At 51.5% G+C, this 26,074-nt stretch overlaps 1 protein-coding gene and 1 pseudogene across 1 annotated transcript; one reads left to right on the forward strand and one right to left on the reverse strand.

Moving 5' to 3' along the window:
• Positions 1-3,973: 3,973 nt before the first annotated feature.
• Positions 3,974-21,026, reverse strand: GPR143 (G protein-coupled receptor 143). Its single transcript, XM_049766824.1, has 9 exons — positions 20,759-21,026; positions 16,232-16,341; positions 15,750-15,844; positions 13,860-13,952; positions 12,995-13,104; positions 11,641-11,749; positions 9,091-9,208; positions 7,909-8,122; positions 3,974-4,068 (listed from the first exon to the last, which is right to left on the reverse strand). Exons 1-9 carry the CDS (start codon positions 21,024-21,026, stop codon positions 3,974-3,976), a joined length of 1,212 nt encoding a protein of 403 aa, XP_049622781.1.
• LOC126000394 (uncharacterized) lies at positions 16,878-16,976 on the forward strand (annotated as a pseudogene).
• Positions 21,027-26,074: the final 5,048 nt, after the last annotated feature.

Genomic DNA, 26,074 nt, shown 5'->3' on the forward strand with positions numbered 1-26,074 from the left:
AAGTCAGACGCTGCACTGGACCCGTATTTTGTCCCTTGTCACTTCTCTAATGTCTGCTTCCTCCCCATTACACTGAGCTCCTGTGTGGCCATCCCACCTGCCCTCATCCACATCAGGAATAAAATACTCTATTTTCATACGAGACACTGTGTGTCTGTGCTTCTTGGGAGCAGGAATGCCGCTGCCAGCCTCTGGAATCAGGACTGGCATATGGGTGGATCTTTGAGTGGGGGTGGATGGCTTGGTACTCTGGGTGCACGAGTGGAAGCATCTGGGCTCTGGCCCGATTTTGTGTCTCCCCCTTTTTATTTTTGTATTTTGTTTTGTTTTATTTTGGGGTCACACCTGGCAGCGCTCAAGGGTTACTCCTGGCAGGCTCGGGGGACCATATGGGATGCCTGGATTCCAACCGGGGTCCATCCTGTTGGCTGTGTGCAAGGCAGATGCCTTGTTCTATCGCTCCAGCCCCTCTCCCCATTTTTTTCCATGGGGGTATACAAGGACACTTTGGGGGTACTGTGTGCTGCTAAGTTCACTGATCTGGGCCCGGAGAGATAGCACAGTGGTGTTTGCCTTGCAAGCAGCCAATCCAGGACCTAAGGTGGTTGGTTCGAATCCCGGTGTCCCATATGGTCCCCTGTGCCTGCCAGGAGCTATTTCTGAGCAGACAGCCAGGAGGAACCCCTGAGCAACGCCGGGTGTGGCTCAAAAACCAAAAAAAAAAAAAAAAAAAAAAAAAAAAACAAAGTTCACTGACCTAATCACCAGGCAGTATTGGGGGGTACAGGTCTGCACCTAGTGAGTCAGGACACCCCCGGGGGGGCAGGGATTCAATAGGCCACGTGCAGGGCATGTGCCTTAACACTGCAGTTCCTACCAGCCTCATGTTTCCTTTTGGAGTTGGGGAAATGCTGAGGAGTCACCTGTGCTGTGCTCCCTACTCCAGCCCACCCTGTCTCGTAATTCATACTAAGCTGGTCAGAGGTACCTCAGATGGTCTCCTAAGCTTGCCAGGCAGGAGTAATCCTTGAGTGGATAGCCACAAGTAAGCCCTGACCATGGCCAGGTGTGCCCCTCCCCCCCAAATAAATCAAACCCGAGACTAGAGCCATAGCACTGCCGGAAGTGCGTTGGCCTTACACATGACCCACCTGGGTTTAATTCCCAGCATCCCATAGGGTCCCCTGAGCCTGCCAGGAGTAATTTCTGAACAAGGAGCCTGGAGTAACCCCTGAGAACTGCTGGGTGTGGCTCCCAAAAAAAAGTGGATCAGCAGGTAGGAAGCGCTTGCCTCACATGCAGCCAACCCAGGTTCAATCCTAGACATCCCAGGTGGTTCCCCACCCCCCTCCAAGTGCTGCCAGGAGTAATTTTTTGCTTTTGTTTTTGGGTCACACCCGGCAGCGCTCAGGGGTTACTCCAGGCTTTATGCCCCTTGGCAGGCACAGGGGACCATATGGGATGCTGGGATTCGAACCACTGTCCTGCATGGAAGGCAAATGCCTTACCTCCATGCTATCTCGCTGGTCTCCAGGAGTAATTTTTGAGCAGAGCCAGGAGGAGGCCTTGAGATAGCTGGGTGTGTCTCAAAATAGAATTTAAAAAGAAAAAGGATTTCCCTTTTGAGGAAGGAAAGTAAATGTAGAATATGTGGAAGATACTCAGACCCCTGTCCTCCTCTACTGAGACTCCTAGGGAGGACCCACATGCAGGTGAGGACCTGGAACTGAAACCCCTAAAACTGCATCCCCCAGATGTGGGCCTATGTTTCTGGCCAGGGCTAGCCACTTCCTTCCAGCCCTTTCCAAAAACTCATGAAGCTTCGAGCATCACCAGTCTGGGCCCTCCCAGACAGGTCCCAGCCATGCATGTGGGCACAGTGTTATGTCTTCCCAGAAAACAGCTCGTGGCTTGTTGCCGTGACCATTGGGGCCTGAGTTTGCATGAGGGAAGGAGAAAGAAAGGGGAGGGCTGAAACTGCTGTGACTGGAAATCCTCCAGTCCTGAAAAACGTTTTTTTTTTTTGTTTGTTTGTTTGTTTTGGTTTTTGGGCCACACCTGGCTATGCTCAGGGGTTTCTCCTGGCTGTCTGCTCAGAAATAGCTCCTGGCAGGCACGGGGGACCATATGGGACACCGGGATTCGAACCAACCACCTTTGGTCCTGGATCAGCTGCTTGCAAGGCAAACGCCGCTGTGCTATCCTCCGGGCCCTGAAAAACGTTTTTTGGTTGTTTTGGGGCCACACGCAGCAGTGCTCAAGGCTCCCTCCAGGCAGAGTGATCAAGACCCATTTGCAATGCTGGGCATGGAACCCTCCCTGCTGCACTATCATTCCGGGCCCAAGGGTCTGTTCGTTTAGGCTGTATCAGGTGGGCTTAGGACTTACTCAGGGATCACTCCAGGGGTGCACAGAGGACCCTCTGGGATGGTGGGGCTAGACCCCGGTCAGCTGCGGGCCAGGTAAGCACCCTCTCCGCTGTGCTATCTCTCTGGCCTTGCAAAAACACTTTTCTTTTTTTTTTTACATTAAATCAATATTTTTTATTAATTTATTTAAACACCTTAATTACATACATGATTGTGTTTGGGTTTCAGTCATGTAAAGAACACCCCCCATCACCAGTGCAACATTCCCATCACCAATGTCCCAAGTCTCCCTCCTCCCCACCCGACCCCCGCCTGTACTCTAGACAGGCTCTCCATTTTCCTCATACATTCTCGTTATTAGGACAGTTCAAAATGTAGTTATTTCCCTAACTAAACTCATCACTATTTGTGGTGAGCTTCCTGAGGTGAGCTGGAACTTCCAGCTCTTTTCTCTTTTGTGTCTGAAAATTATTATTACAAGGGTGTCTTTCATTTTTCTTAAAACCCATAGATGAGTGAGACCATTCTGCGTTTTTCTCTCTCTCTCTGACTTATTTCACTCAGCATAATAGATTCCGTGTACATCCATGTATAGGAAAATTTCATGACTTCATCTCTCCTGACAGCTGCATAATATTCCATTGTGTATATGTACCACAGTTTCTTTAGCCATTCGTCTGTTGAAGGGCATCTTGGTTGTTTCCAGAGTCTTGCTATGGTAAATAGTGCTGCAATGAATATAGGTGTAAGGAAGGGGTTTTTGTATTGTATTTTTGTGTTCCTAGGGTATATTCCTAGGAGTGGTATAGCTGGATCGTACGAAGGTAAAATCCAAATGGATTAAAGACCTCGACATCAGCCCCAAAACCATAAGATATATAGAACAGCACATAGGCAAAACACTCCAGGACATTACAGGCATCTTCAAGGAGGAAACTGCACTCTCCAAGCAAGTGAAAGCAGAGATTAACAGATGGGAATATATTAGCTGAGAAGCTTCTGCACCTCAAAGGAAATAGTGCCCAGGATACAAGAGCCACCCACAGAGTGGGAGAAACTATTCACCCAATACCCATCAGATAAGGGGCTAATCTCCAAAATATACAAGGCACTGACAGAACTTTACAAGAAAAAAACATCTAACCCCATCAAAAAATGGGGAGAAGAAATGAACAGACACTTTGACAAAGAAGAAATACACATGGCCAAAAGACACATGAAAAAATGTTCCACATCACTAATCATCAGGGAGATGCAAATCAAAACAACGATGAGATACCACCTCACACCGCAAAAACACTTTTCTAAACAACTAAGTTAAGCACACAGAGATGGACAGTGAGGCAGGGCTGGGTGTAAAAACAGGATTCCAGGTTCTCTCATCTGGCCTTTTATTAGAACCACCTGGGGGCCCTTTACACAAACCCTGAAGCTGGGAGCACAGTCACAGCGCCTTTATTATGTGCCTTCTACAAGGCCTGGGCTACAGTGGAAAGGGGTGGGGGTGGGGGGCTTGGGGATGCTGCATCCTGCCAGGGTGGCATGAGACTGTGAAGTTGGGCCTCTTCCTCACTGCCGGCTGGGGTCTTACCCTGGTGCCTCCCTCACAGGTCTCTGTGGATCACAGGCACCAGGTTTGCTTCCTGTCCATGGCCGGCCTCACTGCCCATGTGGATCTCAATGGTGCTGGCATCAGAGCCTGGGGAGGGAGAGAGAGGGAGAGAGAATGAATGAGGAGGCAGCCACGTCTCTCCTGAAAGGTGCTTGAGGGCCAGGCCTGTGCGGCACCACCAGAAAGTAGTACTGATCATGGGTCCTAAGCTCTAGGATTGTGTCCTAGAGCTTCACTTGTGTCCGTTACCAGCGTGGTGAGGGAAGTGCAGCCAGCAAGACCAACGTAGGATGCTCCTGAGCCTGATGGCATGAGAGCCCATGGGGGGTGGGGGGGAGCCGGGCCAGCTACACTGAATTCACACAATCAGTCCTGCAGTGCAGATGGACGTGATCCCAGGGCATGAGGGTCCACTGGTTGTATGGGAATACAAACAGCCATTCCTGGGGCCCTGATGTGAGCTACACTTCACCCAGGTGAGTGTGCTCTTTGGGTGGGACACGCAGGAAGCCTGTTCATCGGTGATGATGTTTTTGGTCCACACCCAGCCATGCTCGGGTTACTCCTGGCTCTGCGCTCAGAAATTACTCCCGGCAGGCTCAGGGATTGAACCTGAGTTGATGACATGCAAGTCAAAGGCCCTCCCTGCTGTGCTATCGCTCCACTCCCATAGTGACACGTTTTTTGTAGGAAATGCCCAGCGGGCAGCTCCTGCACAGCTTTGCATATCCACCAGCATGGCAGTGCCACAGGGCCTGTGCTGGGTAGCTCCTCTTGGGATTCTCTGACCTGCTCTACTTCCTGCATGGACATTTCTAGAAGAAATCCCAGCCACCGCTGGGAACCGCCAGGGCACTGAGCCACAGAATTGGCTTGCCTTGCACCCGCTGACTTTGACCCATGCCTGGCACCCCTGAGCCCTGCCAGGAATGATCCTTGAAGGCAGAGCCAGGATTGGCCCCCAAACAGAACAGCAGAGCCCACTGCAGTGGGGAAAATGAGTTCCAAGGGCAGAGAGAATCGATCAGGGCAGGTGAGCTTGAGGGGCACCCACTTTGCCCACAAAGAGGAAGCGACACCTTCTTCAAGGAAGCAGGGCCTGCCCATGGTGTCCCTCACAAACACTGAAAGGTCTCCAGAGAGCCACACTCCAGATCCAAGAATGTAGGCAGTGGCCTGGGTAGGGGAGCACAGAGCTTTAGGGGGCCAGGCCCCAGCTGTGAAGGGTCTGCAGGGCCATGAGCCACATTACTATAGCAGGAAGGAAGTCGGGGTTCTCACAGGGTTTTCACGGGGTCGCCTCTGTTCACCAGGACAGACGTGGTGCATGGGAAACCCCCCCCCCCCCATGCCTGGGCTTGGACTGAGGAGGCTTGTGATGCCGACCTCACACTTTGGGTGCTCTGGGTGGAGGCCCTAGGGAGTTGCCCTGGGGCTTTGATGTGGCTCTGGTGTCCCTGCTGCCTTTTCAGACACCCCACCACTGGGGTGTGCTATGTGACAGCAGGCCTGGGCCCCCACCGTGCTACAGCTATGTGAAACACCCATGTGGAGAGATGCAGATGACCCCCAACTTAAAAAATAGCCGGAGGGACCGGAGAGATAGCATGGAGGTAGGGCGTTTGTCTTGCATACAGAAAGACGGTGGTTTGAATCCCGGCATCCCATATGGTCCCCCAAGCCTGCCAGGAGCTATTATTGAGCATAGAGCCAAGAGTAACTCCTGAGCACTGCTGGGTGTGACCTGCCCAAATAAAATAGCCTTCGGTGCAAGTGGCCCTAGGGCCAAGCTCTTTTTGGTCTTTGGGCCCCACGTGGAAGGGCTCAGAGTCAACTCCCAACTCTGTGTCCAGGGATCACTCCTGGTGATGCTCAGGGCAACATATGGGATGTTGGGGATCAAACTCAAGTCAGCTATGTACAAGGTCATCTCTCTGGCCCCATAGTGGACAACATTTTTTTAAATCTATACTTGGAGTCACTTCTGGCAGTTCAATTTGCGTTTTCTGCCTGCAAGGCTTGTGCTCTACCCATTGAGTCATCTCTCTGGTCCCATAAAAATGTTCATATTTGGGGGTGTCATACCTGGTGATGTTCAGGGACTATTCCTGGATCTATACTGAGGGGTGACCTCTTGTGGTGTTTGGGGGACTCTCTATGATGCTGGTGTCAAACCAAAGTGAGCTGTATGCCTGACCCACTGGGTCTTTGAAACGCCTTTGATGCAAAATTAAAAAATGGCTGGGTTGGAAAGATGGTGCTGCAGGACCCAATGGGAGTCTGGGTTTGCTTCCTGATTAACACCCCTAGATTGAACCCTGAGCTCCAGGCCAGGTGTGACCTCAAAAGAAAAAATTATAAAAGGGAAAGAAAAATATTGTAAAGACTGTTTGAAGGAAGCCGGGGCAGGGCCATTAAGAGCAAGGAGAACAGCAAATTGAGTCCCAAATTAGTACCCTTGCTGTGTCCAAAGCATTTCTTTTTAGTTTTTGTTTTTGTGTCACACCCGGCAGTGCTCTGCGCTTAGAAGTCACTCCTAGTATGCTTGGGGGGCCATTTGGGATGCTGGCATTTGGCAACCCATGCCAGCTTCGATCTGCCCTCCTTCCTATGCTTTTGCTCTGGTCTCATTATCCAGAACTTTCCTGTGAGGGGCAGCAGAAACAGGACAGCTGGGAAGGTGCTTGCTTCACTCATGGCCCACCTGGATTCTATCCCCAGGGTCCCTGTCTGGCCCTCTAAACTCATCAGGAGCGATTCCTGAGCCCACCACCACCACCACCACCCAAAAAAAAAAAACCTAAACCAACCCCCAGAACATTCCTGCTGAGCACAAAGGCTTCAGCCCAGCCTCAATCCCTTCAAACTCCGGAAGGAGGAAAGGTCGGGCTGGCCAGGCTTCCAGTGTCCCTGAGAGAGAAAACAACAAAGATTTAGTCTGTGGAAAAAAAAACAAAAACACCATTTTTCTTGACTTTTTGGCCCCCCGGGAAATTCCAGTTCTTTTCTGAGATGTTTTGGCGGAAGCTGGTAGAAGGAATCACAGGGACCTCGGACCTCAGTGCTCTGTGAACTGACACCAATCCTGGCCGGAAGCCACACAATCCCCAGGCCTCGAGCTACTCCCTCAAGCACAGCTCAGCTTGTTCTTGCAGCCTGGAATCCCTAACTTCAAACACATTTCAAAAGGGGTAGGTGCAGGGCCAGGGAGAGAGCATTTGAGGGAAGGAACACGGGTTTTGCATGCTAGAACACTGAGCTGGGAGTAACTCCAGCACTGCAAACCGTCTCATTACCAGAGAGACTTCCCATGAGACCCCAGATAGAGTCTTTTTGTGGCCCCAACAGCTGCCAGCTCACCCTCTTCTGCCCTCACCATGCTCCCTGTCCAGTGCTCCTTCTCTGCCTTTTCTGCTTTGCGTGTCCTGGTGCCCTGTCTACACAGTGTCTACACAGCCCCCAATGCACAAACTCTCCCCCCTCATGCTCCAAATGCCAGTACCCAAACCATGTCTGCAGCGTTGCGCTCACATTGGCCCCTGACTCCCCACAAGGACCACAAATATTTTAGGGTTTTGGGGTTATACCCAGTGGTGTTCAAGGTTTATTCTGCCTCTGCATTCAGGGATCCCTCGTGGCAGTGCTCAGGGATGATATGGGTTGCCTAGGATTGAACCCAATCCGCCAAGTGCAAAACTAGAGCTCTAACCATTGTACTATCTGGCTTCTGTCATGGGGCTGGATTAAGGCAAAGATGGCACCCAAGACTGGGCTTGGCATGAGCTATGGTGGGCTTGTCTCCTCTCACCAGTGGTCTTGGTCTGGACTGGATAGAGCTCAAACCCTGTGACCCATGAAGATGGCAGCAACCATAACTAAGCACTATCTCAATAGCGATGGCACAGAGGCTGGTCCCAAGGGCCTTACCTTCAGTCAGCAGGCTCAGGGCTTCATCTGATGTGTGTCCTCCACCAGGCACCAACTTTGGGGGAGGGAGGCCATCCTGGGGAGCACTGGAGCCCTCGGTGGTCAGTGACACCCAGGGGACATCCTTTCTCAGAGCTGGCCAGTGCAGGCTGCAGCCACCTCTGCCGTGGATGGCCAGGGACAAAAGGAAGCCGTGGGCTGGGTTCAGGATGCCCTGCCAGGAAGTGAGAGCACCCAGTTGGGGGAGGCCCAGTTGAGACGTCCAACAGGCCAGCCCTATGTGGATGCGCAGTCAGTTTACTTCCAGGCCAGGCAAATTGGTGTTCTGGGGATCACGAAGAGAACACTTTCCTTGTGCACAGCTGATCCACGTTTCACCAACATCCGAGCACCAGCAGGAGTTGCCTGAAGGCAGAGCCAGGTGTGGCCCTACCCCCAATAATAAAAAATGGGTTTCCTGGGGCTGGAGTGATAGCACAGTGGAGAGGGCATTTGCCTTGTACATGGCCAATCTGGGTTCAATCCCTGGCATCACATAGGATTCCCCCAAGCCTGCCAGGAGTGATACCTGAGCACAGAGTCAGGAGTAACCCCTGAGCACCACCTGGTGTGCCCCCCCCAAAAGGGTTCCCAAACAGTAATATGGATCTAGCAAGCCTACTGGTTTAATACTAAGGCCCACTAGTTTGGGGGGGGTAATTGAACCACACCTGGTGGACCTCGGGTCTCACACACACACCTGAGCCAGGAGCACGACACCCCTTAGAACTCTACCCATTTTAGTTTTTGGTCCCCCCCCCAAGAAGAAAATTAGTGGGCCAAAGGCACACTTTACATGTGGGGGGTGGCTGGGGTTTAATCTCTGGCAGGGCAGGGCATGGTTGGTGACCCAATCCCCAAGTATTACCAGGTGTGGCTCAAAATCAGACAAGAACCCCCCCCCCCGAAAATAACCCTTGGTCACAATGGGTAAGAAAGACGCTGGCCTTGCACACAACTGACCTGGGTTCAACCCCTGGCATCCCATGTATTTCTTTATGCTCTGCCAGGAGTGAGTTCTAAATGCAGAGCCAGGAGTAAGCCCTGACCTGAGCATTGCCAGATGTGACCCGAACCCCCCCAAATAAAACATAAATTCCATAAACAATCTCAGAGACACTGTTCCCACCCTGATGGACCCACCAGAATGATCCAGGTGGTTTTGGCGGCAATCCTGGGGGGCTTCAGGGAGTGGGTGCTTACATCTGTCTGCATCTCCAGGTAGAACAAGAGGCTTTCGTTGATGATGTTGGGCACCCAGCTGTGAGAAAGAGAAGCCCCCCCCCAATAAAGAGAGGGAATGGAGAGCACCTGGCTGGGGCTGCGGACAGATGTGCTGTCCCAGGCCCTTTCCATGGGATGCAGACCATGAGTCTCAAATCACCTGGGACCGATCCATTCCACACTGGAGCTTGAGGCAAACCTTAGCATTGGAGGAGTCCTGCCTAACCTCGCATCCTCTTAGCCTATTCATATTTTTGTCGGGAGTTGGGCATGGAGGGGGCACATTTGAGGCACATTCTTCCAGTGTTGCTGGAAGAAACTACCACCTCTTTTTTTGGGGGGGCACTCAGGGGTTACTTCTGGCTCTGCACTCAGAGATCGCTCCTGGCAGGCACAGGGGACCATATGGGATGCTGGGATTCAAACCACCATCTATCCTGAATGGACTGCTTGCAAGGCAAACACTCTACCACTGTGCTATCTCTCCGGCCCCACCTCCTCTTTTTAAGAAAAGTTTATTTATGGGCTGGAGTGATAGTATAGCAGTAGTGTGTTTGCCTTGCATGAGGCCAACCAGGGACGAACCTGGGTTCGATTCCCCGTGTTATATGGTCCCGAGCCTGCCAGGAGCGACTTCTGAGCTCAGAGCCAGGAGTACTATCTCTGAGCACCGCTGGGTATGGCAAAAAAAAAATATTTATTTTAAATCACCATGAGGTATAGATTTAAAAGTTCTTGATAGGGGCTGGATCCATAGCACAGAGGTAGGGCATTTGGCTTGCATGCAGTTGACCTGGGATAGACCCAGGCTCTATTCCCGGCATCCTGAGCCTGGCAGGAGTAACCTCTGAGAGCTGCTGGGTGTGGCCCAAAAACCAAAAAAAAAAAAAAAAAGTTCTTGATAGTTGATTTTTGGTCATACAATATTCCAACACCCAGCCCTTCTCCAGTGTTTATTTCCTGCCACCAATGTCCCCAGTTACCCTCCCATCCATCCCAGCCTGTCCTATGGCTCTCTCTCTCTCTCTCTCTCTCTTTCTCTCTCTCTCTCTCTCTCTATCTCTCTTTCTCTCTCTCTCCCTCTCCTTCCTGCCCTCCCTCTCCCTTTTTTTCCCTTTTAGACACTGTAGTTTGCAATATTCTTTTTTGAAGGGGTATCCTGCCTATCCCTTTCCTCCCTTTCAGTATCCAGTTCAGTTCTTATTCAATGGTCATTTCCAACTCTGATTATCACAGTGCTCCTTTCTCTGCCCTCACTGCACTCCACACTATTTGTGACAAGCTTTGAACCATTGACCTGCCCTTCTGGCCCTCATCTCTAATATCTCTGTATATTATTACCATACTATCCATATATATATATATATACACACATATATATATCCACAGATTAGTGAGATTATTCTGTCTATTCCTCTCCCTCTGACTCATTTTACTCATAATACTCTCCATGTCCATCCATGTCTAAGCAAATTTCATTCTTCCTCATAGCTGGGTAGTATTCCATTTTGAGGACATACCACAGTTTCTTTATCCACATATCCATTCTTTGAATCCCTTCCCTCACTCTTTTCAAGAGGTGTCCAGATCCAGCACCTAATCTTCCATTAAATGTTTCACACCCTCAAGGCAGGCTCAGGCTTGTGGTCCCCTAGATTGTCATCTCTCTGCTACTGAGTCCTAGTGGCTTCTCAACAGCCTCAACTGGAGTTTTTGGTTTGAGGAATTTCTTGTTCTGGTCCTTCTTGTCTCCACTGGGCAACATGCCCTAGGCTGGCAGCATCCGTTTCCGGAAGTGAGGTCTGTGGTGAGTGGGGTGGAGGGCTGGGTGGGGCAGAAATCGAGGACCATAGCCTGGCTGAAGGCACACCCTGGGAACAGAGCAAATCTAGATGCTGGGTTCATGCTTGTGATGGTGTCGTCTGTCAGGCTTTCTACAAGTTTCTACACCTTTTTACAAAGGAGTCGCCCTCCAAGACTTTCTTCTCTTCCCTCCTCAGAATGCAGGACTCTTTGGGGGTGAGGGACAGTGAAAACACACTGGCTGGGGCTTGCCATTTAGAGGTGGTGAGTACCTTCCTAAAGGGACAGTGCCTGATGCATCCTCATGACTAGCTGAATACAGGAAGAATTTAGGGTGAGCCTCAGAGCCTCAGGGGACAGTAGTGCCAGAGGTGGCGCTTTTCAGACCTCAGATCTCCTTGCTGGTCCTGACATACTAAATTCCCATTTCCGGACAGCATCCCAGATTCTCCGCCCATTTCTGGACCTGCATGGTGTTGCCCAATGCATATTCCTGCAAAGGGTGTGACCAGGGCTCCTCATGAATATACATGAGCTCCCTAAATCTGCATCAGCTGTTGCTTCAGTCTATAAATCTAGGCCGCCCACTGCGCCCTCTTGGAAATGCCTTGCCCTGCCCACTAAGGAAAGAGGAAATAGTCCTGGCACAGGACAAAAAAAAATTACCACACAATGAGAACCAGCATCATTTTGACGAAGCGGGTCTTGAGCATGGAAGCAATCCGTCTCTCGGTATCTGTGTAGACGCCTTGTCTTCCTTTGAGCAGTGAGGATACTGTGTGCCCAAGCAGGAAAGTGGGTTGTGGGATCACAGGGAAGGGAATCCCCAGAATACAGGTGCACCCAGTCCCTCCTCTTCTCCCCGTTCCCTATCCCACTCCTCATGGACCCTAAGGAGTATACAGCCCCCCATCTTCGCTCTGGAATTTTATTATGGGGGGGGAGTGAATGGCTTCATGGATACTGTTTACAGTCACACAGTGTCCTGGGATGATTTCAGATAGTTTGGCACAAAACTAGAAACTGATGTTGGAAGATTGACGATTGACTAAATTATTCTGGGTTTAGGGTTACGTCCAGATCCAGCGATGCTCACAGCTGACTCCTGGCTCTGTGCTGGGGGCTCACTCCTGCCAGGCCATATGTAGTGCCAAGAACCCAACCCAATTTAGTTACAGAAAAGGCAAATGCCCTCCCTCCCTGTTGCACTATGTCTTCAGCCTTACTGGGCTGTTTGACAAGGAGGCGTGAAAAGATTTTCTACTGCAAGTGCCCAGAGTTCAATGACTGTTCAATAACTGTGCTTGGAAGACTAGCTGTGTACAAGCATAGTGCACACATGCCCACCTCTTACAAGCAGCCATGTCCAAGCGTCACACACATGCCCATCACATACATGCAGCCATGTACAAGCATGGCACAGACACATCTGCCTTGTGCAAGCAGCCATATATAAACATGGTGCATATACACCACCTCATATAAGCAGCCATGTCGAACTATGGCTCACACACTCCCACCTCATACAAGCAGCCATGTCCAAGCATGATGCACACATGCCCATCACATACACAGCTGCTTGCTACTGGCCAGCCTGCACACCTGGCTGGTTGCTCCAGGGGGCTCCGTTGGGGATGAGGGGGTCTGGAATCTGGTCCCCAGCTGCGGCTGACACACAGGCAGCCCTTGGGAGTGCATATGTGTCATTTCCTGTGCTTGGGTCCTATTTCTTGAGCCCCCGTCCCCACAGGACGTCATCACAGGGGGCACAGCTGCCTTTTGGGTTCCTGCCCACCTTCCCAGTGGAGCTTGTGAGGGGTAGAGGGGGTGGCCGAGCCCCGTGAAGGGGATCATCCTGTCCCCACCTCAGCCCTCTCTCTTGCCTTCCTGTGAACCCCACCCCCCATTTCCCCCAGTTTCTCTCTTGGCCACAGGGCACAAGGTGCAGAGCCCGAGAGGCTGCCAGAAGCAGCTGGTCACCTGAGCCTGGCAGGGCCGCCTGGGCCATGCTGTCCCTTACCAGCTGCCACAGTCTTCCCGAAGAGGATGGGGTTGGCCAGCAGGACCAGCAGCAGTGGCAAGTAGGTGCTCACGTAGTGGGGGACCGTGTACTCCAGGCCCCTCTCGCACCTGCGCCGGAAATGAGCCTCAGATGCCAGACTGAGGGGGGGACACAGGCCACCTTCCCAGGTCTGGCGACAGCGGGGCCAGCAGTGAGGAGGGGTGCCCGTGTTTGCCAGGTCTTGGCGGGGAAAGCTCCGATTCCAGTGCAGTTAGGGCGCTGGGGCCATGTCCGTCTGACCTCGAACACCCGGGTCTGTGGCATAACCCCATCCTCAGAGCCACTCGGGCACTCACTAGGCCAGGATTCCAGACCAGTGCTCACTCAGGCTCTCCAGGGTTCTTTCAAGGAAAAGGGCCAGGACAAGGCGGGTACCAGTGGAGGATCTGATGTCTAGGGAGCAGCAGGGCCAGGGGCAAGGCAGGCAGAGAGTTGCCAGGCCCACCATAGGAAGAGGACAGGCAAAGAAGGGGTGAACTCTGGTAATCAAGAGCAGAGGGACAGTGGGCATTAGCTGACCTGGAGGTGCAGGAGATGGTATCCCCAAAGAATCATGGATGGAGGAACAGGTATTGTGCCCACAGGGAACACTCACCTGGGACCCCTGCAGGGCAGGATCATCCAGGCGCCCCACAGGGTCATGCTCACCCGGGCACACTCTGACTTCGGTTACACTCAGGTCTGCACTATTCATGTGGGTTTTCACTCCTCCCCACCCCCGTTGCAGCAAAGCCAGGTCACAGTAACAGTTTGTGATCACAGCCCTGGCCCGGACCCCAAGAGGATGAGAGGATTCCCCCAGCAGGAAGTGGGGCCAGCATACCTGGGCACAGATGGCGAATACAGCATGAGACCACCCTCCACGCAGAGCAAAAGAGTCAGGCCCCAGGCCATGATGTGGTAGAGCAGCATGGTACTGGGGACAAGCAGAAGGGCGCCCCTGAGTCAGGCACATGTCCCTCACCAAGGTGGCACAAATGAACCCCGAGGGGAAAGTGCATAGTGAGCTCCACCTCCCTTCCAGCTGATGGAGGAGCCCACAAGATAATAAACTAGTCAAAGTAGCATGGGCTGAATAGCGTCCTTGTGGGGGGGGGGGGGAAGAAGGTCCACCCAGCAGTGCTCAGACTTTGCTCCTGGCTCTGCACTCAGGGATCACTCCTGGCAGTGCATGGGGGACTGTGTGGGATGTGGACGATTAAACTCAGGTTGGCCTCATGCAGGGCAAATGTCCTCTCCATTGTATTATGGCACCAGCCCCAAAAGGTTTTTTTTTGTTTTTGAGAGGTTGTTTGGGCAATGTTCAGGGATTAGTCCTGGCTCTGCACTCAAGAATCACTCCTGGTGGTGTTGGTGGGACATAGGAGATGATAGAGATCAAATCTGGGTCCTCTGACTACAAGATAGTACTCACGATACTATTACTTTCACCCCACACAGGATTAAGCTTGTACCAAGTTCATTGAATTCAGTTGAAAGAAAATCACTCCGTTCCCTCAAAAGGTTCATTTAATCTGTGTAACAGAGCATTGAATCCAATTGAAAAAAATTAAAAGCATTAAAGAATAGTATATGTTTCAAGGAGTTGTTTCCAGAGACTGACTAGGAGATTTCCAGTATCTGTAACACTTTCTGCCTTTAAATTCCTCTTGTCACTGGATACTTTCCCCACTTTTCTTTACTGATAGAATAATAACTTGATCCAACAAAACGATCACTTGCAAAAGAGCTTTCAGAGCTGCTACAAATACATTCCTCATTGTCACTGTGATTTAAGAGCTCAAAGTTCAGGGTCTGAGAGACCTAACAGGGGTTAGGTTGGTTTGCCTTGTAGGGGGGCTGAGCGCTGTCAGAAACCCAGCACAGTGGATGGCTCTGCACACAGATCCAGGGATAGGCTCAGGGCTTCACTTAAAGGAGCTTAAAAAAAACCCCAAGGGGGCTCCAGCAGGGAGGGTACTAGCCTTGCACGTGGCCTCAGTCAACCTGGGTTTGATCCCTGGCATTCCATCTGGTCCCCTGAGCAACGCTAGGAGTGATTCCCATGTGCAGAGCCTGGAGTAAGCCCTGAACATTGCCCCCCCCACACAAAAAAAAAACTGCCTCTCAAAAAACCTGGTATCACTTATTATTATTTATTTGTTATTATTGTTGTTATTATTATTATTATTATTATATTACTACTATTACTATTAGTTTGTGGTTCAAATAAATGACTAAATACTGAACTCAGTCTGAAATTGGCCATAGTTTGCAAGTGAAATTTCTGATTGATTCCTGAGTGCATTGTTCCAGTGGCAGAAGGACTCAGAGGGGCGAGGGCTAGTATAGGGAGACAGGTCTCTCTCTCTCTCTCTCTCTCTCACACACACACACACACACACACACACACACACACACACACCAGGCCACACACACAGAGGTCATACACACACACACACACCTACCTGTAGGGAGGCCCCCTTTGGAGACTCTTGCTGATCCCTGGCCAACCTTTTAAAGCATTCCCCGCCCTCAGTGATTCAAGATAGGAGGCAAGTCCTGGTTTTCAGGGGCTCAAAAATAGCTGAAGACTCCAAGATGTCTTAGAACCCTGGCCCCCAGGAGCTGCAGTGAGGGGACATGTGTGGGTAGATCATGACCCAAGGCCCAATTCCGGGCGGCTCTGTCTCAGGCCCCAGAAACTTTCCCTGCGCCCCCAGCTGAGCAATACCTCTGTCCCGTGGATCTTCGCACCACCAGGTAGGCATCAAGTGCATAGCAGAAGAGCCAGCAGAAGCCAGCGCTGTACAGGAACTGAACCCACACCTGTGGGGGGGGGATCCGGTGTCAGCACACCCCCAGCTGGCATGAGCTGCTGCAGGTGCCAGGTTTCCCCGATGTCTGGTCTGTATTAGAAAGCACTGCCCTGCCCAGCCTTGGCAGCCAGGGTATATTGGCCTCTGTGCTCTGTGCTCAATTAAGGGGTGTGGGGCTGCTCCCCCTTTGACCATAAAGCTCCCTGATGTGGAGCTGGAGTGACAGTAGAGCGAGGAGAGCATTTGCCTTGTATTGTAGCAGAGTTGGGTTGGATCCTGGCACCCCATAAAATTCCCCAAACCTAGGAGTGATTCCTGAGTGCAGAGCCAGGAGGAAGCCCTGAGCACAGCAGGGAACTTGGTGTAAGCGGAAGGAGGGGGCAAAGGGTCTACTCACAGCACTTCCCACGCAGAAGGCTGAGGGCCATGGATCTGTGCCATTCACCTCAGAGATGCGCTCCACAAACTCAGGGAATCCCAACCACATGGCAGAGCGGACTGCAATGCCTAGGGAAGAGGAGACAGTGATGGTGTCTGCTCTCAGTGCTCCCTGGGGGCTGATTGCTCACTTTGTACAAAGGCTGGTGGATGGAGAGACAGCAAATGAATACACTGATGGCTGAGTGGGTGCGTGGGTGAATAAATACACAAATGGATGAATAAGTGGTTGACTGGATGGATGGATGGATGGATGGAGGAAGAGTGGATAGATACAGGAATGGGTGAGTGGATGGATGGATAAGTGGATGAATGAATGAGTAATGGTTAGATGGATGGACAGAGGATGAGTGGATGGATACACAGATGGGTAGGTGGATGAGTGGTGGGTTATGGACACCTGAATGAATGGATTGATGGATAGATGGTAAGTAGTGGTTGGGTGGATACATGGATTGATGAATGGACAGATAGCTGGATGAATGGGTGGATCTCTACATGGATGAATAAGTGGGTGAGTACATGGGTGAATGGAGGAAGTGGTGGTAGATGGTTGGATGGGTGGAAAAGTGGATGGGCGAAAGGGTAAATGAGTGCAGAGATGACTGCTCACTCCGGCAGCACATATTCTAAAATTGGAACAATACATAGAAGATTAGCATGGCCCCTGCACAAGGATGAGTGCAGAGATGAACCCATGGATGAATGAGTGAGTGGACAGATGGATAAACAGATTGGGAAGCAGAAGGGAAGTACAGCAGAATGCAAGAACACCATGATGTGGAAGCAGTGAGGCACAGAAATGAAGAAGAGGAAGGAAAGAGAGAAGTGGGAGGTGGGAAAGGGAAGGGAGAGGCAGAGGTAGAGGTACTGACTAGATAAAGCCATTCCCGGCACTTAGAGTTGACTCTAAACTGCTATTTACTTGTGAGAATTGTGGTCCTAATTTTCTTGGCACTAAGAAGTGACTGGGGGTGGGGGAGAAGCAGTAGAGTGCTTACCTTCCAAGAGGCCAATTTGGGTTTGGTCCCTGGCACCCCATACCGAGCCCTGAGCACAGAGTCAAGAGTAAGCCTTGAGCACAACCAGACGTGGCCCCCAAACAAAAAAGTGATTGTGTGTACAACAATGTGTATTCTGAGCTACACACCAGTTTGAGGCTAAAGCCAGAGCTCAGCAGGGAGGGGGCTTGCCTTGCATATTGCTGACCTGGCCTGCCAGGAATGATCTTTGACTTGAGTGCTGCCGGTTGATGCCCAATCCCCCCAATATATATATATATGTCAATACATATATTATTTTGGGGTCACACCTACTGGTGCTCTGAAACCTCTCCCAAATGCTTGGGGGTCACTCCAAGCAGTGCCCAGGTTATGATGCAGTGCCTGGAATTGAACACCGACAGTCCAGCGTCTGCAGATACACAGAGTGAGACATGGCCAATGTGCCCAGACTGGCTGTTAGAGAAAAGAATGTCTATAATTGGGGCCCAGGAAGTGAAGAGGGCCAGAGAGCCACCAAATCGTGCCCCGATTTGCCCTGACCAAACATGGTTCCAGTCATAGCAACCATGTTTACATATTTACTAGTTATAAAGTTTTCAAGGACAAGTGTCTAGAGAACCCCCATGTCTGGGGCCAAAGCAATAGCACAGCAGGGAGGGCATTTGCCTTGCATGTTACTAACCCAGGTTTGATCCCTGGCATCCCTTTGGATCCCCTGAGCATGGCATGAGTAATTTCTGAGTGCAGAGCCAGGAGGAAACTCTAGGCATTGCCAGATGTGCCCCCCTCAAAAAAAAAAAAAGAAAATAAAAAGAGGGGCTGGAGTGATAGCCCAGCAGTAGGGCATTTGCCTTGAACGTGGCTGACCCAGAACGGCCCCAGGTTCGATCCCCAGCATCTCCTATAGTCCCCCGAGCCTGCCAGGAATGATTTCTGGACCAGAGCCATGAGTAACCCCTGAGCACTGCTGGGTGTAGCCCAAAAGCAAAACAAAAGAATCCCCCCATGTCCCATGAAAAACAGGTCTGCACCAAAGAGCTGCACCGAAGGTCTGCACAGAGACTCAGGTGGGAGAAGAGAGATCCCATCATGAATAAGGGTGCAGAAGTCCTAGACAGACAAACACAGGAGGATGGGGCCCCTGTACAAAGTGCCATGACAGATGTGCTGAAGGACTGAGGAAGAGGAGGAAAAGGAAAAGGAAACTGACTTGGAAGTCAGGCTCTGGACATCCATGCGTCCCCCCACCTTGGGAGAAATCAGGAAGAAAATGACTAAAAATATTCTTGGGGGGCTGGGAACGTGGTCCAGCATTAGAGCACACACACACACACACACACACACACACACACACACACACACACACACACACACACTCTAGATCACAGTCCCTCAACCTTTCCACACCCGCAGATTCGTGCCCGTCCAAAAACAGGTGGTTGCAGCCTACTGCTGGCGCCAGTTAATGTGCAAATGTCCCAGGACACTCATGTGCCAGGAAGGGCTATTATTCTGCTGTATGAAAACCACTTTCATGGCCCGAGATGAGGCTCAAGTGGTAAAACACATGCTGTGCATGTGCCAGGCCCTGGATTCCAGCCCTGGTCCATCTGTGTGTGAGTCTAGTGGTCCCTGATCACTGCCCCAGGGGCTCAGAGCACCACCGGAAGTGGTGCCCCCAAGTCATTCCAATTAAAGCTAAATAAATGGAACATCACTGCCAGTTTGGGGCCAAAGGGAAAGGAGAACACAGGGAGGTTTGATTCATTCGGTAGTTTGTGGGTTATTTGATCTAAAAACCCAAAGCTGGGGCTGGGGTGAGGTTGGGAAACACACATTCACTCACTCACTCATGGATTACTTCTTTTCTTTTTTCTATTTTATTTTTGGGCTCACACATATGCACAGGGCTTACTTCTAACTCTGTGCTCCTTCTTTCCTTCCTTCCTTCCTTCCTTCCTTCCTTCCTTCCTTCCTTCCTTCCTTCCTTCCTTCCTTCCTTCCTTCCTTCCTTCCTTCCTTCCTTCCTTCCCTCCCTCCCTCCCTCCCTCCCTCCCTCCGTTTTCTTTGGCTACAGCAGCATCATTTAGGGGTTATTCAGGAGTCTGCACTCAGGAATCACTCCCGGCAGGCTTGGGGGACCAGATGCTGTGCCAGTGCTGGGGATCCAATCCAGGAATCCAGGTCAGCCACATGCCAGGCAGAAGCCGTCCCTGCAGTGCTATCTATCGCTCTGGCCCCTGGCCTCTTTTTTTTTGCTTTTCTTTCTGTGTTTGGTTTGGAGTCCACAACCAGCGGTGCTCAGGGCTTACTCCTTTGCTGAGGAATCAGTCCTAGCAGGGCTGGGACAGGGTGAGGGAGCAGGGCGGGGTGGGGGGGAGGGGGTAGACTACCAGAAGTGCTGGAGATCAAACCGAGATGAGTGGTGCATATGCAAGGCAAATGTTCGACCCACTGAGTTACTGCTCCAGCTTCCCACTCTGGCTGTCCTTTAACTGCAGTCTAAATTTCTCTTGGGTTAGGGAGACAGTCCAAAAGACTTTGCATGCCGGAGCCTGAGTTTGCTCCCTGATTCCAACTTGGAAATGAAAAATCCAACTGAAAAAAACCACCAATAATAAGTAAAATTTCCCTAGCTAACTTGCCATAACAAATGCAACTGTTTAGGTTTTTGGAAAACAGAAAACATCTGGGTGGGGAGCAAGTATAGCCGGAACTGGGGTCAATTCCCCGCACCAGATGGTCTCATTCACCCCACTCCACTCCCCTCAGAAAGCCTTGCTGGGTGCTGGCTGGGAGGTCCCCATCATCCTTGTGCTGGTCTGGAGATCCCCAGCACAGCAGTCCTGAGTAGCATGATATACTCAGTCTTTACATGGACAATTGCTGGTGACCCTCCAGCACTATTCCCAGATCTCTTGAGCACTACTTGGGAGCATCCTCCAAAACCCCCAAAAGTCTGGACAGGAAGAGGGTTGCCAGGGCTGGAGCATGTGCGTGCGGTGCATACAGGACCCCGGGATTATATCCCAATAACGCCCCCCTCCAGACAAACACACCCCACTCAGGAGTGCGTCACCCCGAGAGCCTGCGCTTCCTGCTTTCTGCTCTGGGCCTGGAGGATGGCAGATGGCCTGAACGCCCTTTCCAAGGGCAGCAGGCAGTGAACCCTGCAGTGCCAAAGGGTGCAGGGAGAGGGGTCTCTGCCCGCACTACAGAGGAGAAGCACAAACTGTGGGCCACGGTGCAGGGCTGGCTCACAGCGGTCCATTTGGAGTGCCAGCGCTCCCCGCGCCCACGACGCCCTGCCCCCCCCCCCCGCACACAGCGGCTCCAGCTTAGAATGTGCCCCCCACCCAGGGCTCCCTGCCCTGGCACACAGTTACTGCAGCCTGAGACCTCGCACAGGGAGCTCTGCACCCACGGGGACGCTGCCTTCGCTGCGGGCCAGACGGTGCCACTCTGGGCCCACGCGCCCTTACCCAAGCAGCCGAGCAGGTCGCAGGCAGAGGCAGCGCGCAGTATTCGGGAAGCCGCTGGGTCGCGCGTGGAGGCCGCTGGGGACTCGGAGGGGCCTGCGGGGCACCGGCGGCGCTCTTGAGACGGCCACTGCAGGAGGCCGAGCGCCAGGCGGAGCGCGCCGCTGCCCAGGCATAGTGCGTGGAACACACGCGGCTGGAAGCTCAGCACCAGCTGGGTGGCGGCGTCCCGCGTGGCGCAGCAGAAGGTCCCGAGGCGCGGGGAAGCCATGGGTCAGGAATGCCAGGACCCCGCCAGCAGGGCTCGGGTCATGCGCTGAGCTGGTTAGGGGTACATCATGTGCCGGCTCCCTCACCCAGTCCTGAGCACGGGGCGGGGTCTGTGCACCCCGGGAAAGGGCACGAGGGCCTCACGAGGGGGAGAGCCTGGCGCTTTATCTACACGAGACTCCTGGGGGTTAATACTGCTGCATCAACAGTCCCCCCTACAATAGCCCCGGGGTCAGGAATGGGGGATGGGGTGGGGCTGGGATTGTCTGCAGATCATGAGAAAAGGATGCTTCCTGTTTGCGTCCAGTTTACAGGCCTCTCACTCTTCCTACAGGTGGAACTCAAATATTGTCCCCCTCATGAAAACAATGGCCCCACATTTACGACCAACAAATACGTCAAAGAAACAGGAATTGCTTGTCCAAAGTGGTCGTGCGCGCCTGGCACCCAGACCCGCTCACTCTGCAATTGGTTTTCTAGTTCCCTCCCACCCCACCACTGGTCAGCTGCACCAACAATACATGGGGCAGTTTTTCCTTTGTGGGTATCTGAGGTTGAACCTGCACGCAGGACAAGTGGGAATCACGTCCCCAGCCTAACCGACTCACATTCTTGACAGTAATAGAACCGAAGTAATAATAGTACTTATTACTTATTACAATAGTAATAAGGATGAAATGGACATTAAGAAAACAATTCCATTCACAATAGTGCCACACAAACTCAAATATCTTGGAATCAACTTGACTAAAAATGTGAAGGACCTATACAAAGAAAACTATAAAACTCTGCTCCAAGAAATAAGAGAGTACACACGGAAATGGAAACACATACCCTGCTCATGGATTGGCAGGATTAACATCATCAAAATGGCAATACTCCCCAAGGCATTATACAGATTTAATGCTATCCCTCTAAAGATACCCGTGACATTCTTCAAAGAAGTGGCTCAGGCACTTTTGAAATTCATCTGGAACAATAAACACCCTCGAATAGCTAAAGCAATCATTGGGAAAAAGAATATGGGAGGAATTACTTTCCCCAACTTTAAACTGTACTACAAAGCAATAGTTATCAAAACAGCATGGTATTGGAATAAGGACAGGCCCTCAGATCAGTGGAATAGGCTTGAATACTCAGAAAATGTTCCCCAGACATACAAACACCTAATTTTTGATAAAGGAGCAGGAAATCCTAAATGGAGCAGGGAAAGCCTCTTCAACAAGTGGTGTTGGCACAATTGGATAGCCACTTGCAAAAAATTGAACTACAGGCAGATTCTAATTTTTTTTTTTTTGGTTTTTGGGTCACACCCAGCAGCGTTCAGGGGTTACTCCTGGCTCCATGCTCAGAAATCACTCCTGCAGGCTCTGGGGACCATATGGGATGCCGGGATTTGAACCAATGACCTTCTGCATGAAAGGCAAACGCCTTACCTCCATGCTATCTCTCCGGCCCCCTAATTTTTTTTTAATTTATTTTTTTAAGGCCACACCTGGTGGTGCTCAAGGATTACTCCTGACTCTGTGCTCAAAAATCACTCCTGGTGGTGCTTAGGGGACCCTATGGGATGCAGAAGATCAAACCCAGTTCAGCTGCATGCAAGGCAAATGTCCTCCCCGCTGTACTATCACTAGGGCCCCAGGCTTTTTTTAAACATTATTTTTACATTTACTTATGGGAACATACACAAACTGAAGTTAGGGGGAAAAAAGCCAGCAGTAAAAATTACAGTGCCTCCCCCATAGATGATGGGTTTGGGTCATTACTCTGTGGTGCTCAGGACTTACTCCTGGCTCTGTGTTTAGGGGTCACTCCTAGTGGAATTGAGGGCCACATGGGATGTCGGGGACAGAACCTAGGTAGGCTACATGCAAGGTAAGAGCACTCCCTGCTGTTTGTTGTTCCAGCCCCCAAAGTTTTTTGTTTTTTAAGGGGAGGGACAATTTACCAATTGAGCCACAGCCCTGGTTCCCCAAAACTTTATTATTATGATGATAATGATGATGTGCATTTCCTGCAAGCTCAACTACAAACATATTTTTCCTCTTTTTTTTTCCTGCTGTCATGAGGGGCACACTCTTCAGAGCGTGGGGCATTTCTGTAGCCACACCTGGCCATACTCGAGGCCAGAAGCCATGCAGGGTTGGGCAAGATTGACACATGAAGGCACATGTTCCCACAGATGAGCCATTTCCAGACTTCACTTCCAGGGCTCAAGGAAGTGATCAACAGTCTATAATTCTGGCTTTCCATATGGGAGCCCCAGGTTCCATCCCTGGCATCATATTGTCTTCCTGAGCATTGCCAGAAGTGAGCACAGAGGCCAGAATAGCCCCTGGGCAGCGCTGCAAGATGTTGCACAAACCAAATAAAAAACATCCCAGTGGGAGGAGAGATATGAGTGGGCTGGATCACAGGTTCTGCAGGCAGGAGCCCTGGGTTCAGTCTTCAGACCATGGTCCCCCCCACACCGAGCTAGGGGCGTCACTGGGGTAGCCCCAGAACCAAACCAAACCCCCAAACGCACCATACTCTATGGCCCAAATCACTAAGTAGATAAATAACTCTCAGTCGCATCAGGCAGGGTGGGAGTCCTCCCCACTGTTGGGTCTCAGTCAGTCAGAAGCCTGAGACCCTCTCTGATTTCTTGGGTGCTTCTTAAACCCATATTCAGGGGCCGGAGAGAGGGGACTTGCCTTGCACATTGCTGACTCAGGTTTGAGCCCGGTTAGGAGAGATTCCTGAGCACAGCCAGGTGTGGTCTCAAAAACCAATAAAACAGGGGCCAGAGAGATAGCAGTATGGCATCTGCCTTGCATGCAGCCGATCCAGGGAAGATGGTGGTTCGAATCCCAGCATCCCATATGGTCCCCCGAGCCAGCCAGGAGCGATTTCTGAGCACAGAGCCAGGAGTAACCCCTGAGCGCCACTGGGTGTAACCCAAAAAATAAAACAAAACCAATATAACAGCAAGCCATATAGGGTCTCCCGAGCTCCGCCAGGAGAGATCCCTGTGCACAGAGCCAGGAGTCAACCCTGAGCACAGCCAGGTGTGCCCCAAACTATCCCCCCCCACACACAAAGAAGCCAAACAGTTGAATGGGTAGTGACACCCCAATAGTACTGCCAGGTGGAGTCTCCAAATCCAAACAATGAATTTTATTTTTAAAAGGTACTACTAATAAAATTAATCTGGGGCAGGAGTGCACAGCAGGGAGGGCATTTGCCTGGCATGTGGCCAACCCAGCTTTGATCTCTGGTGTCCCATATAAGATCCCGAGCCTGTCAGAAATATATTCTGAAGGGGCCAGAGAGATAGCACAGCGGAAAGACTATTGCCTTACATGCAGCCAACCTGGGACAGACACCAGTTCAAATCCCGGCATCCTATATGGTCCCCCAAGCCTGTCAGGAGTGACTTCTGAGTGCAGAGCCAGGAGTAACTCCTGAGTGTCGCAGGGTGTGACCCCCCCCCAAAAAAAAAAACAACCAAACACACAGAAATATATTCTGAGCACAGAACCACAAGTAACCCCTGAGTGCTATTGGGTGTGACCCCAAAACAAACAAATTAATCTTCAACATGGAAGAGTGCAGACAAGACCAACAATGGGACATTGATCGCTGTGCCGCTGAGCGTTGGTGTGACGCTTGAAGTCTGGGTGACGAACACTGTCCTTCCTCTTGGGTTCCAAAGGCCCTTGTGAGGGAGTGCTGGGGATGAGTCTGAGACAGAAGGCAGGATGCAGAGCGGAAAGGGAAGCGGGGTGGTGGGGAAGGAAGAAGATAAGGCCACAAACAAAAGTGTGCGTCTGTGCTGAGCACAGACCTTTGCTGGGGGTGGGGTGGGGTGGAGTGGGGAATCTCTCCCCCTTGCAGCTGGCCACGGCCCCTTCTCTCTCTGGAGTTAGCCATAGCCTTCTCTCTCTCTCTCTCTCTCTCTCTCTCTCTCTCTCTCTCTCTTTCTCTCTCTCTCTCTCTCTCTCTCACTCACTTTTTCTCTCTGCAGCCTCCATGGTCAGGCAGGGCAAGCACCCTTCTGCTCACTGTGGCTCAGGTCCTTTCTTCTGTATTCTGGAGACTAAGTCGGGGTGCCTGCTTGTGCCATCTCATGCATCAGGGACTGTCCCTTCCCCCCAATCGCCCAAAGGGGAAATGCTGCACCGCAGACCACTGTTCCTTCCGATGTGGCGGCTCCTTGGCCTTGTTCAGGGCAGGAAAGCCACAAGCAGGTTGGCGGTCACGGGGGGGGGGGGGGGGGGGGGGGAGAGGATGAGGGCTCTGCCTGAGAACATGGATGTCAAGGGGTGGGTGTCTTTGGGTCCCCCTGGTCTGGGCTCTTTGTGAAATCTGCTCCATAGCCTCTGGGATATTCCAGAATATTCCACCATGATATTCCAATGGGTCACAGTTGAAAATTTCATAAATAGGGGATGGTAGTGTGGTGGACAGAGCATGAAATTAGGAGGCCAAGTGGCAGGGAATGGATGGGGACCCACGGAGACAAGGGCTGGAAAGATCGTACAGTGGGGTGCACCAAACAGCGGGGTACACCAGACCTGCTTCAATCCTTGACACCACAAATACAAATAGTCCTCCAAGCCCTGCCAAGACCGATTGTTGAGCAAAGAGCCAGGAGTAAGCCCTGAGAATCGCCGAGTGTGGTAGCCCAAAGCCAGTCTTCAAAAAAAGCTAGACAAAACCAATAAAACAAAAGCATGTTCTGGAAAGTTCACTGGTACTGCCAGCCCAGCTAGCAGTCTGTAAGGCCAGAGCAAAGGCTCAGGGAACTGACCCTTCACTGCAAGTCCACACTGGGTGGATCTCTGTCCTTTCACAACTACAAGGTTAGAGTGAGCAAGGGGGAATTCTAAGAGGATTAGCTGTGGATTAAGCCTCTCCAAGTTAGCTCTCAGTGTCTTTGACAGCGAGAGCAGAGGTGGGCATCCGGGAGGGACACTGAGAACTTCCCCCAATTCCAGCCACCTGATGATAAGGGCTCAGGCCTTGTTTGTAGGGAACTGGATTGTGGCTCCCACATTGTTA

The sequence above is a fragment of the Suncus etruscus genome, chromosome X (genome assembly GCF_024139225.1).
Source record: "Suncus etruscus isolate mSunEtr1 chromosome X, mSunEtr1.pri.cur, whole genome shotgun sequence".
NCBI classification, from domain to species: Eukaryota; Metazoa; Chordata; class Mammalia; order Eulipotyphla; family Soricidae; genus Suncus; species Suncus etruscus.

Excerpts from the sequence above, each read along its gene's own strand:
- GPR143 (XM_049766824.1), bottom strand. The coding sequence starts at position 21,026 with ATGGCTTCCCCGCGCCTCGGGACCTTCTGCTGCGCCACGCGGGACGCC. Across the intron at positions 8,123-9,090 it reads AAACCACCTGGATCATTCTG|GGCATCCTGAACCCAGCCCA; the intron begins GTGGGTCCATCA and ends ACTTCCTGGCAG. Across the intron at positions 4,069-7,908 it reads CCTGAGCCTGCTGACTGAAG|GCTCTGATGCCAGCACCATT; the intron begins GTAAGGCCCTTG and ends CTCCCTCCCCAG.